Source organism: Pteropus medius, unplaced genomic scaffold (genome assembly GCF_902729225.1).
Source record: "Pteropus medius unplaced genomic scaffold, Ma_sr-lr_union100, whole genome shotgun sequence".
NCBI lineage: Eukaryota > Metazoa > Chordata > Mammalia > Chiroptera > Pteropodidae > Pteropus > Pteropus medius.
This window is the reverse complement of record NW_024351540.1, coordinates 117,946-135,265: the sequence shown is the minus strand read 5'-3', so window position 1 is coordinate 135,265 and position 17,320 is coordinate 117,946. Positions and strand designations below refer to the sequence as shown.

The 17,320-nt window shown below is 47.3% G+C and overlaps 1 protein-coding gene across 7 annotated transcripts in view; it reads left to right on the top strand.

Moving 5' to 3' along the window:
* Positions 1 to 17,320, top strand: part of HNRNPUL1 (heterogeneous nuclear ribonucleoprotein U like 1) — a 32,653-nt gene that overhangs the window by 4,502 nt on the left and 10,831 nt on the right. For 6 of the 7 annotated variants that reach the window (XM_039842980.1, XM_039842978.1, XM_039842974.1 and 3 more), the window contains exons 2-10: positions 976 to 1,098; positions 3,053 to 3,209; positions 4,950 to 5,023; positions 6,508 to 6,647; positions 8,219 to 8,318; positions 10,021 to 10,133; positions 14,450 to 14,716; positions 15,379 to 15,501; positions 15,599 to 15,727. In XM_039842980.1, the coding sequence (XP_039698914.1) occupies positions 981 to 1,098; positions 3,053 to 3,209; positions 4,950 to 5,023; positions 6,508 to 6,647; positions 8,219 to 8,318; positions 10,021 to 10,133; positions 14,450 to 14,716; positions 15,379 to 15,501; positions 15,599 to 15,727 (1,221 nt within the window). In that variant the 5' untranslated portion in view covers positions 976 to 980. The remainder of the gene's footprint in view (positions 1 to 975; positions 1,099 to 3,052; positions 3,210 to 4,949; positions 5,024 to 6,507; positions 6,648 to 8,218; positions 8,319 to 10,020; positions 10,134 to 14,449; positions 14,717 to 15,378; positions 15,502 to 15,598; positions 15,728 to 17,320) is intronic. The other variant, XM_039842975.1, reaches the window with a different exon arrangement.

Below are 17,320 nucleotides of genomic sequence, written 5' to 3'. Positions count from 1 at the left end.
TGAATGTTTTCGTCATTCTCATCATTTATCTGTTACTTATCTGGGTTCCTGTCTTAGTTTTTGGTACTTCTTTGTAGCCCTTAACACAATCATAGTTTTGTGTGTGTGAGCATTTGTTTAATACGGGTCTGTGTCACTAAACTGAAGGCTTCAGTAGGGGCAAGCTCATTCTAAGCTATATCCCAGGGTCTGATGTGTGGTATGTGCTCCATAAATAGTTAATGTTGTTATTCTCACCACCCTTCAGCTAAGTTCCTCCTGGACCCCCAAGACGCCTTCCTGAAACCCTTTCTACCTAACTCCAAATATTTCAGGGCTTATCCCTAATGAACCCGAAGGCCACTATTATCATGATTCCTATTTTCTTAACAATTCCTTTGCTTCTTCCCCCATTTCTTTCTTTAACTGAGATGATTACCCCTTATCTTTGCATGTATTGCAGGGTGGAAGAGAATCTCTAAGAGGGTTGGCTACGCAGGTGGGAATAGTGAATCGGGCTGGGCAGAGAACTGGTTTGTGCTCTAAACAATTTTAAAGGCTGTGCTCTGAAGGCAACTCCCTAAGCATTGCACCTTGCCAGAGAACACCTAGGCTGGTGGTTTTTTAACAGATACTCTTGGGAGTCCCCGGTATCTAGAGTCGCCCCCGCCCTGGAGAGGGGACTTGGAGAGATCAAGCTGGCCTCCTCTGATCCTCTCGTCTCCTCGCTTCAACCAGAGCAGTTCTGTTTCATTTGGTTTGCATATTGGGATTCTGTAAAACCCAATCACAGATCTCCAACCTTTTGAGGGGCAAGAGGGCATGTCCTTAGGGAGCTGGAGTGGCTGACTGCCCAAATAGGTTTCCATCTGAAGGTGTTATCATACCTTTTAACCTCTGGCAGACTGTTTCCAGTGGGGACGTCATTGTGTAACATAAAAAAGCCACCTCTCGTCCCAAGAAGGACCCTTCTGACTGGCCGTTTTTTGTTTTAAGATGTCATGGACAATATTACCAGGCAGAACCAATTCTATGAGACCCAGGTCATCAAACAAGAGAACGAGTCAGGCTATGAGAGGAGACCATTGGAGGTGGAGCAGCAGCAGGCCTATCGCCCAGGTAGGAAAGCACGCGGGGTACATCTCTTTCGAGGGAAATAGAATCTATATGTGGCCCTTACCCTCTGCCTGGAGCCCATTTTCATCTTCCTCTTGGACAATCCATTTGGGTTTTGTCACTCTGGCAAGGTTCTTTGGAAGGAAAGAACTTAGTCCCGCTCCCGGGTGTTGGGAGAGGGGAGTCTTCGTGGTATCTGTTTTCAGATGTTAGTGTCAGCACCCTGGAGAGTTTAGACCTAGAAGCCAATGTTTGGGTCTTATTTAGAATCTTAGAATGCGGAAGCCAGAAAGGGCCTTCTAAATCTAGTCTGGTATTTCCCATGCTCTGAAGAATAGTGTTCCAGGAGGTGTTAGGGACTTCTCAGAAAAGGGCTCCTTGGCCAAACACATCTGAAAAATGCAGCACATGCTATACCACCTCCAGGAGAGTCTCTGCTCATTAGAGCATCAAAAGCTCTGAGAAGTCCTGGACTGAAAAAAATTCTGTCGTGTTGTATAAGCCCAGGATTTGCCAAACATGTAAATATGGCTTTGCAGGAGAAAGCTCTTCCTAACACCGGTTTGGGAAACAAAGATGTAATACAGCCTTCTCCTCATTTTATAGATTGGGGAGGTAGGTGGCTTGTCTGATGGCAGAGTTGGGGTTAGAACCCAGGAAACTGGCTTTTGGGACACTTCATTCCTCACCATTTGTGCCCTGCCTCTCGGGAAGCAGGGTCCCACTGTTGAGTAATGACAGAGCCAGTCTTGTGCTCCTTTCACTGTATTATGGTCCTAGTGCCTTTTCTTAGTGAATCTAGTTGATTTTATGTACTTTCATTCTGGTTCATCCACAAAGTGAAATCTCCAGACATTTCTTGCGGGTAACTCAGGATTTTAATAAATGTAAGTTAAACTGAAAATTTGTATCAGGCTCTGTGAGACTTGTAGGATCATTTGGCCCAAGAAGAGTGTTTTCTGTGCTATTTCCCAGGGCCTTCTGTGAGCCCGGTGCTGTGCAGGGAATCAGGAGGCTCCCTTCAGATGGGCATCATCCCCATCCTGGACAGCCGGGAGCCTGCTCTCAGATTTGGTCTGCGTGCCAGAGCTAGGGGGTGATCTGGGGTTGGGGTGGGGGGTCTTGGGTTGAGTGCTCAGATGAGTAGATGTGAGTGATCCACGATGTCAGGCGTAGACTCTGTGGGAGAAGTCAGGCTAGGTTGAATCCGTGGTTCCCTCTCAGTTAGGTGCTGATTCTTGGAGTCTGCCTAACCGGGATATTCCTGTGGCCCACAGAACGTTACTCCATCATGACTTTCTACGTGTGCGATTCCGTGAGGCCATCACACCTGTGGGCTGGCTTAAGTGTAGATCCTCCCTTCTGGGTGAATCCAGGCTTTGCGGTAGAGTTACTAGCCCATGGAGTGAGCTGCAGGAAACAGCGCTCTGTTGAATTGCTTTCCCCTCCCTTGTCAGATTGTGGAAGCTTTGTAAGAACTGAAGTGGAGAGAGTCTTTGGGAGGAGAAATTGGAGAATGTAGACTTTCTCAGTTTAAAGAGATCTCAAGTCCTTTAGGGCTCCCTCGCACTGGGCAGTGCAGGGTAGCTGTCAACTTTCATGGGCCCTATGGCACAGTAGCCAAAGGCAGCCATGCCACCTTAGAGAGCTTGTGCTGAAGTCCCCTCTCTCTCCCAGTGAAGCCCGAGAGCTCTCTGACTGACATCTGTCACCCCGTCAACTGCCAGTGCTTATGTTCCTGGCTGGCCACCCCTGGCCTCCCTTCATCCTAACCCTGTTCTCCAGTCAGCCTTCTCGGCTCCCTCAGCAGGCTTCCACTGAACCCAGCTGGCTGCCCGTGCCCAGCACTTCACCACCATAGTCAGGATCCTGCCAACATCTCCTGAGGGAAAGGGACCAGAAGAGTGATAGCTGAGGAGTTTCCAAGTATCTTGACCATCTGGATTTGTCCCTACAGTGGAAGTAAAGACGGAGATGAAGCAAGAAGCACCCAGCAGCTTCCTCCCGCCTGAAACATCTCAACTCAAGCCAGACAGACAGCAATTCCAGAGTCGCAAGAGGCCTTATGAAGAAAACCGGGGACGGGGGTACTTCGAGCACCGAGAGGATAGGAGGTGGGTGTGTGAGGCCACCCTTGTTCCAGTCGGTCTCTAGGTCTATAGCCTAGTGCCTGCTGGGACCTTTGTACCAACCAAGAGGGGCAGAGGGAGTTCTTTCTGCCCTCACACTCTCCCCACCCCAGCCCTTCCTGCACTCACTACCAGATTCAACTTTGTAAAACTTTTGGACCTTCCCTCAGTTCCTTGCTTCCCATTACCTACAGGGTAAAATACAAACATCTTAGGCTTTTATGTGTAAGATGCCAGCCTGCCTTTTTAGTCCTTTGCCCCAGTATCCTACAGTGTCCTGTTCTTAATGGCTGCTCAATATCCCTCAACTGGAAGAAAAAAAAGATCTCTTTACTGGCCCTATTCCCAAACGCACCCCCTCCTCCATCTACTCATTCATTCGTTGTCAGTGCTCGTAGTTTCTTCACAAGATGGACACTTGGGACACAGAGATGATTTGGGCAGTGGGTCTTGCTTTATTTCATTGCCAAGATAGGGACTGCTAGACACATACGCAAGTAAGCCACAACCATGTGGGATGAGTAGTCAGGGTGTGCGTGTCAGAAGCTCACGGGAGGGAGTGGCCTCTCTTTCCTGGTCATTTGCTCTTTCCCTTTTCTGGCATGCCCTCCCCCTCCCTTTACTCCAACTCTGGTCCTGTCCCTCCCTCTTTCTCTCCTTCAGCTCCTGTGCGAAGCCTTTTCTGATCACAGAAAGTAGGAGTGACCAACCGTTCCTTTACTCATCTGGACTGGTTATCTGACACATTTTATTTCCTACCTGGGGGAGTCCATCCTCTAACTAGCTATGACTCCCTTTAACACAGGGCCTGGGTCTCACAGGCTCTGACTAAAGTTAGGACATGGAACTCCCTCTTGAGTTTCTTCCCCCGCATCCCATGGTATAGAGGCCTAGAGCCACTGGCCGATGGAGGGCAGAGGAGGAGCACTTGCTCTGATCTAGGCTGGCAGGGAAAGCTTCCCTGCCTTTGATGAGCTCCTTCTTCTAATCAGGACTGGCAGGGCTGGAGGGCGGCCCGCTGCCCGCAGAGTGCCAGCAGCCAGGTGGGTGTGGGGTGCTTGATTTGAGCACACAGGGGACTAGGGTCATCCAGACTGTCCTGGCAGGATTACACCCCAGTCTTCTCCCACTCCCTGTTATTCCTGCATGTTGGAAACCAGCAGTATTTTGATATAGTTCCTTTTTAGTGTTTTGGTAGGAAAATGAATCTTGTTCGTAATTTAGGACATTTTTGAAAGAGAAGGAGACTGAAAAAAATGGGTCATTCCATATCCTTTTCGATGTGGAATTTCAGGAAGCCTGGTGTGTGGACAGATTGTAATTACTGAGGTTTATCTAAGCTGCTGCACATTCCCCGTTCTGGCCCAGTACCCTTCGGGCTACCATAGCCTTCCGTCGATAACATTTCGGGATGGAGGCAGTTTTTACATGCAGAGGGTGGGTGAGAGTAGGGTCATCTTTGAAAAAGTTCTCCAAATGATTCAAATGGTCCTCTCTAGCAGAGCATGCCCTCTCTCGTCCCTGTCCCCACCCTAGAAGCTAACAATCATTGCTCTCATTGCAAGGATGTGGGGTTACAGAGTTCTTCTGCTAACCTCTGTGTGAACAAATTGAAATCTAGGAAGCAGTCTGGAGGCCACTTACAAGTTCCAACAGCACCTTCATTTCCCTTCTCTATGCTCATTCGACCATTCTCCTGTGGCTTACCCCCTATTTCTGACACAGGGGCCGCTCTCCTCAGCCTCCGGCTGAAGAAGATGAAGATGACTTCGATGACACCCTTGTTGCCATTGACACATGTGAGTCCTTGTGTGCTTGTCTGATTCTGCCTTCCGGTCAGTACTGGGAAACTGCCTTGACCTTCACAGAGCCTCTGCCGGGCACTATCCAGAGCGATGAGAGTCCAGATAGGGTGCTGGTTTGGAGACAGATCTGCTCCCAGCCCATTCTGTGGGATCCTGGGCACGTCATTCTATTTCTCTGAGCATCTCTTCAGGGAGGAGTAATCCTGCCCTAATACCGCAGAGGACTTTCATTGACACTCAGCAGAGAACAGATACGAGAGCAGTTTAGAAAACCCTGAACACTGGTACGTGGTGTTGTCATCTAATCAGGAAGAGCACCTGAGTGTGGCTGGGGAAACTTAACTCTTTGATGACCAGTTCCCCAGTTACCGTCAGCTATTCAAGTTCCTGGTGAAACCAATGTCACTTTGTCCTCTGAGGCATTAACCTGGCCCACCCTACTCCCTGTCCTCTAGTTCAATATGTTTCCTACTGGATAAGTGGCTTTCCCCTTGACTGCACACCTAAACACTTGGAATAATTACAGAGGTCCTGCCCTTTCTCAGATTCCTAAGACAGAATCTAAGTGGTAGAGCCTGTGAATCTGAAGTTTTTCAACACACCCAGAAATCCACTTAGCTCTAAGAACACTGTACTTTTCAACAGCAGAAAGTAAAACAGCAGTTTATTGATATATTTTGTTACATATCTCATGTTTATTAGAACAATAGCTATATGCTTTTGGAAGAGATAAAGCCATATCATACAGTTTCTTCGATCTCAAAGACAGTATACCAGAGTAGAGCTAAACATTTTTTAAAGTATTGGGTGGCAGTGATCCGTGAAGCAGCATCTAATCAATTGCCAAATGTACAGACCAGGGCACTCAGCCTTTACCCGCTAGATAGGATGGTCGGGAAAGACTCTGAGAGGCACGACTAGCTCCCTGAAGAGTGGGAAGAGTCTGAGTTACAGCAGAAGAGCCCTAGGCGCACAAGAGCAGGTGGGAGCCTGTGGTGCCTGGATGGTGGGTGTGGATCAGGGTCAGTTTGAGCAGCAGGAGTCTGGCTCCCGAACTGAGTTAGTGCAGGGGGAAATGGTTGAAGTGAGTGGCTGTGGAGATTGGCTCTTTTTTTTCAATTCTAAAATGCCTTCCTTAAAACTGCCGAGGGTATGGACCCTCTCCCTAGCAAGTGTACATCCCCATAGAAGGCATTTGAGTACAATTCTAAGGGTCTCCCCCGATGGTTGTCCTTGGTGAAGAATTCCATTTTCTGTGTGAGGCGGCTGCTTTGATCCTGTGCAGGCCAGTTTGCCATAGTCCAGAGCCTTTCTGCTAAAAGGGAGAATGGCGAGTTTCTCGTGAACCTGTCCCCACAGTGTTTTGGCTTGTGTACTCCTGGTTAACACCCTTGGGCAACTTACATTTAAAGGTCTGTGCTTGTTTCTCTCTTGGGACCTTTAAATCATCAGCCAACTCCAGGTTTTTTTCTCCACAGATAACTGCGACCTCCACTTCAAGGTGGCCCGAGACCGGAGTAGTGGCTACCCGCTCACAATCGAGGGCTTCGCATACCTGTGGTCAGGAGCCCGTGCCAGCTATGGGGTCAGAAGGGGCCGTGTGTGCTTTGAGATGAAGGTGAGTGGGAGCAACAGGGGGTAGGGACAGGAAGCAGATCCCACCTTTGGAATAGTCTGTCATCAGCCACCTTGGTGAGAGCCATGACTGCAAAAGAGGATTGAGCATAGACTTTGTGTCCAAGCCAAAAAAAAAGTATAATGAACTTGAGAGAACTATACTGTTGTTAAATGCTATATCAGAAAAGCAGACCAACCAACATTGCTTTATCAAGCAGATTTTTCCGTGGTGGAATTTGACCCAGCCAGCCATTCTAGGGGGTGACATGTTTGTAGAACTGGAAAAAGGAATTGTTTAGAAGAAAAGTGAGCTAGAAAGAATGGACTGAGGCATCATCAACTAAAGGGAGGCGAGGGGAAGAGCAAGGCAAAGATTCTGCCATCATCTCTCCACAGTTACATGTCAAGTTATGTTTATGAAAAGAATGCATGCTCACGTTTAACGGAAGTTCACATGGCACAGAAGAGTACGGTGTGAAAAAGCAAAAGTTGTGGTTATATCCTCCCAGTCTCCTCGCTTCCCTCCAGAGAGCACTTATATTAACAGATTATTATGTGCCCTCCTTTGTATATCTAAACATTTATGGTAGCTAATGTTCATAGAACACTTTGCATGCACTAGACGTGGTGCCAGGCTCTTTACATGATTATCTCCATGAATCGTCACAGTGCCACCTTGAAATGAGAACTGTTATCCCCATTTTTTAGAGGTAGAACCCAAGACCAAGGGTTATCATTTTTCACTGAACATAGGGCAGTCGACTGTAAGTTATGTATTGTTTTCTGTGCTGCGCATAGAGAAACACTGCCGATGAAATTGACAGTGCTTTCTTAGCACATCCATTATAAGGTATATCCTGAATTTGGAGATGTTAAAATGTGAAAATTGTGCATCTGATATTCAACCAAATAGTGTAACTTTCCAGAAGCCACAAACTAATGCAAATACAAATGGTTTTTAGGCAGTCTAACCTCTAACCTTAATTAGAGGTTAAGTCAGAAGGCGCTTTTTTTATCCTTGCTGCCTTTGCTGAATGCCGTATCTTGGACATTTTTTCCGTGCCAGTGCATTCAGTAGCCCTGCCTCATTCTTTTTAATTGCTAAATTGCATTCTGTGGCGTGGATGTACCATAATGTGACCACTGCGTTACAGATGATTTTTTTCTGTTTTTTTGTTTTTGTTTTTGTTTTCATTTTTTCTGGTAATATAAACACTGCTACACTGAATTGTTAGTGTACACAGTATGTACATTTGAGTTTTAGTGGAGACTGTTAAATCGCTGTCCAAAGACGTTGGATCAGCTTATTTTTCTATGCCAAATATTATGAGAGTCTCTTTTTCCCTGCAGCAAGTGTTAGAACTAAAAAATAACTATGTTTTGAAATACCTCTCTGTGGCCCTGCACTTTTGTGAGCCCTTCGGAGGGTCTGCTTTCGGAGCAGCATAGGTACCTTTTCCTCAGCCACAAACATTGCTGTTTTTCAATGCCTATGTGCTTCCCTCCTGTATTGCTTTATAACCCACCAGCTTCCAGAGAATCAGTTCCGAGCGCCCTGTTTTCTGTCCCCAGATCAATGAGGAAATCTCTGTGAAGCACCTTCCATCCACGGAGCCCGACCCACATGTCGTCCGCATCGGCTGGTCCCTCGACTCCTGCAGCACCCAGCTAGGTAAGGAGGGCAGCCAAGCAGGCCAGAGGAGAGTGATTGCCTCTGTCCCTGGATTCTCGAGCTTCCTAAGCTTCTCTTCCAGCACTGGACTGGGAACAGACACAAAGATTAAGTATATGCCACAGCCCATCTTGAGGCAAACAAGATTCAGCTGGACAGATTAAAGTTAATAACTTTTCTATGAAAAACTTATCTTTTAGGAGAGTGTCCTAAGTTCTCTTTAGAAAACTGTTCCCTTTCTTTAAAAAAAAAAAAAAATCAATTATCACCTGTCCTCAAAACAAGTTCCTCATTAAGTTCTGTCTAGGATTTTCTGTCCAGAGCCTAACCCAGAGTAAAAGGGGAAGCAGAGACCAATGAGGCCAGGGCTGGTTGGCAAAGAAAAACAAGGCCTGCCCAGTGAGAGATTTTGGATTTTCACAGGACCCCAGGCCTCGATGACCTTCTGTCCCCAAGTAACTGATTTCAGCGTCCAATGGCTAGGCCTTCTGCCTTGGTCACATAAACATTCTCATTATAAAAATAATATGTGCTCCTTATAAAAACTCAGGCCATACAGAGGGGGAAAATAACTTACTAAACCTGCGAGGTAACAACCTGTGTTAACATTTTCATCCACCGTCTTCTGGACAGTTCTTTTTTTCTTGGTATATCTTAGACTGGGTCACACTGTGCATACTGTTTTGAAACTTAATTTCTTTTTCTTAATATATGATGGGCACATTTTGGTAAATAAGTATAGCTTTTTGACCACTGTAGAGTTGTATCACTTATTCATAAATGTTTCGTAGGTTTTTTTCAATTGGTTGTAATCGTTTGCTGTTAAACAGTTACGCTATCCTTGTATGTAATCGGTCTGACTGTTCACTTAAGGCTGATTCTTGAAAGTAGAAATGGTAGGTCACAAGGAATGTACAGTTTACGTTTTGATACATACTAGCATCTTTTATTTAAGACTCATTTGTCATCTCATTTTATCTTTGCCTCAGTTTTGAGATGTAAGCGGTGGGTAGTTGACATAGATGAAGATACAAAACCCAGAATGGTCAAGCAGATGTCCAGGGTTACACAGAGTTGGTTCAAAGAAGAACTGGGCCTGGAATTCATGCTCATTGGCTCGTGTTTTTCTGGCAGGATGCTCCTTGGGTTCCTGGCCAAAGATCTCTGTAACCCAGGTGTCAGCCAGGGCCCTTGGGGTCTCAGATGCTTCAGCCCCCGCGGGGTTCCATAGCCTGAGGAAATCCAGTACCTTTCCTAGGGGTTAGACCTCATGGTCTCCAGAAGCAAAACCTAGCCCCTTTACCGATTGCTGCCAAAAACCCACTGGCACCAAAAATTGATGCCATTAGTATATTTGATTGAATATTGAGTGTCACAGGGAAGGGTTGCATCTCAGCATACAGCCTTCCTCTATCCCAGATCCTCTCTTCCCCTCCCTTTCTTTCTAAATTCTCCTTTCTGTGCAGAGCAGTTCAGTTCAGCTCCACTCCCAGACTTAACACTTCACCCCATCAAGCCCTCAGGATTTCTGCATAATGAAGGGCTTCCTTTCCATGGAACCTTCCTCACCTTTCCCCACCAAAAGCATCTGATTAGTAAACTAGTAAAGAAAATTATTTTTTCCTTTAAAAGTATATGACAGCCATAAAGGCTGTTGTGACCATCGCAGGTTTAACCTGCCTTTGCCTATTTCTTCCGTCAGGCGAAGAGCCTTTCTCCTATGGCTATGGAGGCACTGGGAAGAAGTCCACCAATAGCCGGTTTGAAAACTACGGAGACAAGTTTGCAGAGAATGATGTGATTGGCTGCTTTGCGGTGAGTGCTGGCAGCCTCTGGGAGTTGGCAGAACCAAATGCTGGTCCTATTAGGTGGACCTGCAGACTTCTTTTTCAGAATACCTCTGTTTATTGTCTACCCCATGTCCAGCCACTCTTGCCATACCTCTTTGTCTCTCTTTGACAGACTGGAATGTTTCTGTCATTTCGTGCAAAAATCTGCCATTCTTCCCCCCTCTGGTCTTTCGTGCAAATCTGTCAGGTGGCCTCCTGAAGAGGTTTGGGGTGATCGTGAGGTATGCATAGCCTTCCTCTTTTCCTAGATACTAGAGTGACATTTTCTAAACAAACTCAGGAATTTCTCTCTTTGCTGCGGGGTAGCCAGTGTGCTCTCGAAGGCAGTGGTGTTGGCTCTTGCCCCACTTTGACATCATCTCATCTCTGACCTCTTCCTTTACCTTATATTGGTCGAGCCAGGCTTCCTACAGTGCACTGCCTTCTAGGAGGGTGGCGCTGGGTGCGACAGAGGGTGGCTGAGCAGCTGCAAACTTCAGTTCCCCACAGCAATGACCAACACAGTGCTGAGGCTGTCGGCTCTAGGCCAGATTCGCTAGACCGAGTCCCTGCTCTTCCACTCACAGCCGTGGGCTACTTACCCTCCTTATATTTTAGTCTTCTCTAAATGAGAATTTTTGCACCTGCCTCGGAACTTTGTGTGGGGTCATTAAGTTAATCCCCCTGGAAGCACTCAGCAGCGGTACATAGTGCTCAGTAAATCCCCACTTACTGCTATTATCATTAGGAGTTACAGACCTTTACCTTTATAAAAGGAGTGACTGCCCAGGCAGACACTTCCTCTAGGTGTTTTCTCTCTTTGTCCCTTAGATTTGTGCACGTGTACTCTTTTTCTCCTTTTTGTTTTTTCACTCTTTGAAGTAATTTCAAACTTAAAGAAAAGTCCTAAGAAGTCTCATAGAGCCTTGTCCAGATTCTAACATTTGCTTTACCATTTTCTCAAACATATGTTAGATTTTTTTCTGACGTATTTGAGGAGGTTGCCTACATCATGTCTTCATTCCTTTATACTTCAGCATGCATTTCTTAAGACTAAGCTGTTAACTATCTTAACCACAGTAGTTATCAGATTTAACATTGATAGAATGCTGTTATCTACTCCTCAGTCCACATTTGAATTTTGTCAGTTTTCCCAGCATTATCTTTTGGAGCAGTTTTGTTTCTGGTTGAGGATCCAATCCAGGGTCATGTTTCGCATTCTCTCCTCATGTCTTTTTAGTACGAAATAGTTTCTCTGTCTTCCTTTGTCTTTCATGACCTCATTGTCTTTTTAATAAAAAAAAATGTTTCTTAGACAAAAGTTAACCATGTGTATACTCTTCTAAACTTTGAAGTTTTTCTATTTAGCAGTAAATCTTGGCTACTTTTCCCTGTCTGCACAGTTAATATAGATCTAACTCAAGTAAAAATATTTTTGAATAGTTAATAAATTCAAAGGATTTCCAGAAATACCAAAAAATATAAGAAAGTGCGCAGCGTAAGGTCTTCTTCGGACCGTCCCCCTCCTCCTGCCGTCCACACATACCCTCCCCTGTATGCCAGCCCACTGCTTTCAGGATTTCTTTATCCAAATTCAAAAAAGATGAATGTTATTTTTCTTCTTTTATACAAAAAGTAGCTTATTATATTCGTTATTCTGCATCTTTTTTTTTTGCTTACCTGTATCCTAGAGATCTTTTTATGTCACTGCCTAGAAGCCTTCTTTGTATTTTCATACCATCCGTGGTCATCGTGTGGGTCTCCCGTATTTGTATAATCAATCCTTGATTAGTGAGTGAGCATTTGGTTAGTCTCACCTTTTTGTTTAGTGGCCGCCTAGTGTTCTGATGCAGGTGTCAGTTTACCCTGGTTTAGTTTGGCCAGTCTTCTGTGGCTGGACATGAAAGTTATTTGTTAGAACAGTCAATGCTGCAGTGACAGCTCATCCTTTTCCCTACTTACTGGGGTACCTTAGATGTTTTTATGTGTTCCCGCACATTGTCTCCTGTGTGATTTAGCGTCTCCCACCTCCCCGTTGGAGCACAGCTAGTAGTGCCAGGGTGAGCAGTTTGCACATCTTCGCACTGTTGTGGGAATATAGACGTAGTATTTATTTCTGAAAGTGTAACTTTGAGGTCAAAGATGTACTTTTAAATTTTGATAGCTACCACCAAGACCACACTCCAAAGAGGTTACAGCATTTTAACATATCAGTATGTGACAGTGCCCCCCAAACTGTCCCATTTAGCATGAAGCTCTGAGTGTGCAGCAGTTAAGAACTCTAGGCCTTGACTCTTGCTTCAGCTCTGCTTCTGTTTTTAGATTCCATGTGCAGTTTCTTCTGTTCAGAGGATGCCATAACTTTTTAAAAGACTTGGGGTGAGAGGTTGGAGGAGGTATGGAAATCAGTAACCCGAGGGAACCTGGGATTGGGGAGGACACTTGTGTTAGATCTCTAGTTCTCAAACTTCACAAAACAAAAGGGACAAAATGCCCTGCCAGGTAGCGAGAACAGCATAACCCATTTCAGTAATAATCCAGGGAGCCTCAGGGATGATACAAGTGAGAGGTAAGAGAGAGGTTTAAGGACTTTGGGTCTTGAGGCCCTGACTGCCACCAGGAGTCTTAGCAGGAGTGACAGGATTACACTTGGCTCTTGGACAGATGGCCTGTCAGTGGTAGATTTGTCAGGTGAGGGTGCTGGTTTACATGCAGTATGGTAAGTTCCTATAGTAAAGCAGGTGGCCACAACGAAAGTTAACCCCCATGTTGGTCATTTCCATGTTAGAGCAAAGGCGACCTGGGCCACGCTTGCTCTGGTGAGAAGACAGCAGGGATTGGGGCAGGATTCGGTCCGGCAAATGTTTGTGTGTCTGCCTTGCGTGCCCTGAGCTGTGAGCACTGAGACGAACGGGTACCAAGGACTGTGGAGCTGCGCCCTGCGGGCACTGAGGAGGGCAGCAAGGAAGCTCGTTGGGGAAAGGGGCTTCGCCGTCTGTTACGGGCAAGTCCCAAGGTGGTTTCCCCCTTCAAGAGGGAAGGGAAACCACGTCTTGTACTTGAAATCAGGAGCCTGGCCTTGTCCTTAGCTTCAAGTCTGCCGTCTGATCCCAAATTTTGAGTCTCCCTTAATTGTAAACCTCACAATTTTGACCAGACCATTTCCCTATTTGTAACAAGTCAGGGGCTCTGTTCTGCCATCAGCACAAAGTCCAAACTCCCGCGGTGACAAGAGAGCCCCTCACATGCTGAGGGCAGGGGCCATGTCTCCTCCCACAATTCAGCCCAGCGCAGTGCCTGGTGTCTTGGGCTGGGAGGCCCCATTCGTTGTGTGCTCATTGTGGAGTAAGCGCACTGACCCACTTACTCCTCGGAACAGTCTTGTGCACTGTGGAATCTTATGGCCTCCCTTTTCTGGTGAGGAAACTGAAACTGAAAAAACTGTGTGGCCTGAAGCCACAGTAAGTCAATGGCAGCGCTGAGGCAGCCCACCCTCTGAAACAGGGTCTGAACTACTGAGCCTCAGCTGCTCAGAAGGCGCTCAGTGAGCAGTTGTTCGCTGAGTGTCTAGTCCTGCCTGGCTCTCCAGCTGCACCTGAAGTTACATCCCCCTCATCCTTTATGCTTCAGCCAGCCTGACCCTATGTTCTCACTGCCAGAATTATTCACACATGCCACTTCGGGGCTCTCTCCTCACACCCCACACTTGGCTCGTTTCCATTTGTTGTTCGGGACTGGGCTCAACCCCCACCCCACCCCCGGAGAACCTTGCCCCTGGTGAGTGCTCTTACTGAGTTGGGATAGTGTCCTGGGCTCTCTGTCAGGCCCTGATCGCCATAGACGCATGCACCAGGGAGAGGAGAGACTCGGGGGACGTGTATGTTCAACAAACAACACGTGAATGCGTTGGCAGAGCTGGGCTGCACTTAAAAGGCCCTGCCGTGGCTTTTTTCTCCATTTGTTACCTTCACAGACGGCCCTTGCTGGGGCTGAGGATGGATGGGTTTGCCTTTTCTTTCATCTTCGTCTCAGATTAGGCATAATACTCAAATACTCAGCCCTTCCTAAAATGACACGCTTTGCATCCACCAGGCTTTGGGTCTTGGGCCAGGAGGGCTTCGGGCCATGCATCTGGACTGTTCCCTGGTGCTGCCCACATCTGTGTTGGGGGGAGGGGTGCACCTGAATCTGGGAAGCCTGATGTGTTTCTGCTCTCAGCGTCTGCTCTCTCCAGCTTGTGGCTCCTGGTGCCTTCAGCTGAGCGTTGGCTCAAGGTTATCTTCCTTTGGCTCTTTCTCCCAGGACTTTGAATGTGGAAATGATGTGGAACTTTCCTTCACCAAGAATGGGAAGTGGATGGGAATTGCTTTCCGAATTCAGAAGGAAGCCCTGGGGGGTCAGGCCCTCTACCCCCACGTCCTGGTGAAGAATTGTGCAGTGGAGTTCAACTTCGGGCAGAGGGCAGAGCCCTATTGTTCTGTCCTTCCCGGCTTCACCTTCATCCAGCACCTTCCCCTGGGTGAGCGGATCCGGGGCACTGTCGGACCAAAGACCAAGGCAGAGTGTGAGGTGAGTAGACCTGGAAGACTGAGTTGGTGGCCGTCTCTCCTGGGTCACATCACTGCCAAGGCAGAGGGAAGACACGCATGGTGAAAGCAGCACCCCTCGCTGCATGAGTGATGTTGGAGAAAGGGAGAGAGGGCCCTCCACCTCCTGGCGCCTCAGACTGGAGAGCAGGAAGCCGGTTATGGGTGTGGCTTAGGCCAGAATGGGGAGGGGGCTAAGGTAAGAGACCTTAACCTTGGAAAGTTTCCAAAAGGAAGTGGTCACAGCGCTCCTTCCTAACCTCCTGAGGGCTGTGGGTGAGATCCGAATCTTGGCATAGGGAGCTTTGCCCTCAACAGAAAAGGTTGTGAAGGCACTTGTGGTGAGCGCGTTTTTCAAGGAGGTTGTGCCGCTCCACACTCCCACCCAGGCGTCTAAGAACAAAAATGACGCTGGCCTTGGGGATAATTTGGCTGCAGATGCTGGTGATCTGTGTTCTAAAAATAACGTGGGGTTTTTTTGTTTGTTTTTTGATATATAAGTGATTTTATATTTATTCTAGAAAACTAGAAAATACAAGGAGAGTTAAAGTTTCCTATGATTCTACCATTCGCAGATAAGTTTACTTCTGAAGTTTACTTATAAGCCCTGCTGCTTCAGTGCCCCTCCCTGTCCCGTTCTCATAGATTCTGATGATGGTGGGCTTGCCCGCTGCTGGTAAGACCACGTGGGCCATCAAACATGCGGCCTCCAACCCCTCCAAGAAGTACAACATCTTGGGTACCAACGCCATCATGGATAAGATGCGGGTAAGGACAGCTTCTGGTCTCTCCTTAGCCACCTCCCACCACCCGAGTGCTGCTCTGCAACCAAGACCACCCACCCCTCACCACCCCCTGCTCACAGGTGATGGGCCTACGCCGACAACGGAACTACGCTGGCCGCTGGGACGTCCTGATCCAGCAGGCTACCCAGTGCCTCAACCGCCTCATCCAGATTGCTGCCCGCAAGAAACGCAACTACATCCTAGACCAGGTACTTACTGGTAACCATCATGCTCCAGGAGAGGGAAGGGGACTTTTGGGTGCCTGGATATTTCTCTCTGGTCTTTTTATTTTTTCTCCCATAATGCATTTGAACTGCAGTGCCAAATGGGGCTCAGCCATACATGATGGCAGAGTCCCAGACTCTTAATACAGCTCTCTGAACCCGGTCTTGGGTGGGGTCAGAGATCGTGATCCAAGCCTAGCTCAGGCTCTCAGCAGCCCAGAAGAATATCATCAGGTGAGAGCTATTTAATGAAATGGAACGGGCCTGGAGTTTTGAGCTGGCCACGCCTGGACTTATTAGACCTTGACTCTGCCACTATCATAGCCATGTGCCTGTGGGCAGCTGACTTCATCTTCAAATTTCAGTCTCCTGCTCTGTAAAATGGAGGTCATAATGGTGGCCACATTCCTAACACAGGGCCTGGCACATAGTAGTTGGAAGTTATCCATGGCTTTCAACATTCTCAAAAGAATGAAAGACCTAAACATGGTCAAGGATCCTGGTCTCAGAGTAATGAGTTCCTCATGTTTACTGCCTGTGAGACGTCCTTCTTGAAGCTTTTCTCAAGTAGCAGATCCCGTTTTGAGGGATCTGTAAACAAGCATCTTTTCCCCTCAGCCTTGCATTTGTTCCTTTTTAAAAAACCTGTTAGTATGTAAATGTGTAAGCTGAGGAGCATCGCCACCTAGGCAGCTTTGCTGGAGTGCCTTTCACACATGTAGCCCAGATACTTGGCTGCCGGGCGTTCAGAGGGCTCCCGCTGAGGGTGGAGCTGGGATGGTGGTCGGCCCACCAGAATGGTGGTGAAAAGCTCAAGGGGGCCAGACCGCCTGGGCACGGGTAAGCATCCCACACAAAAGAGTTGGGCACGCCCTGGCCCTCTTCTGTGATGGCGGAGATGTGAGAATTGCTCTGGGTTCTGCTTTTCTGGAAGGTAGACGTGAAAAGGTGTACTTTCATCCAGTGACCAGTGCTGCAGCTGTGGAATTGAGCTTTGCAGACTCTCATATTTGTGAAGACAGGACATGATCCCATAATGCTAAGTTTTGATGAAAACAACTAATTGTGTTAATGTTTAGAATAAATTTATTTCTGGGAGGAAAAAAACTGTTGCGTGCAGGTGATCCAAGAGCTTTCCAGGGTTACTGCCCCAGCTCAGCGCCATCAGTCATGCATACAACCTGTCTTTTTCCCTTTGAAGAGTTTGTTTTTTAACCCTGGCCTTGCTTTGCCCCATTCTTGTTGTCAGGACATTTAGAATTGTAGTATCCTGAAATGGGAGTGGTGGTGTTCTAACAGCCTGAGGATTCTTTTTCTGGGTACCCCAGCAAGTGTTTCCTGCCTGTCATTTTGTCAGTTTGCTGGTTAAATCAGCTGTAATACTGTGGCCCAGTGGAGAAAGATGACAGTTCTAGGGGTAGATCATCTTAACCTCACATTTCAAAGTGGGCCTTCTTGGGTTGTCAGTCCCTAGTACCTTAACCAGGCCCAGTACAGCTGAGAGCTCTGTAAGACGCACTTTGGACCTTCTTGGCACGTCCTGGCTTGTTCAAGGATGGTCCAGGGCTGTACCATGTG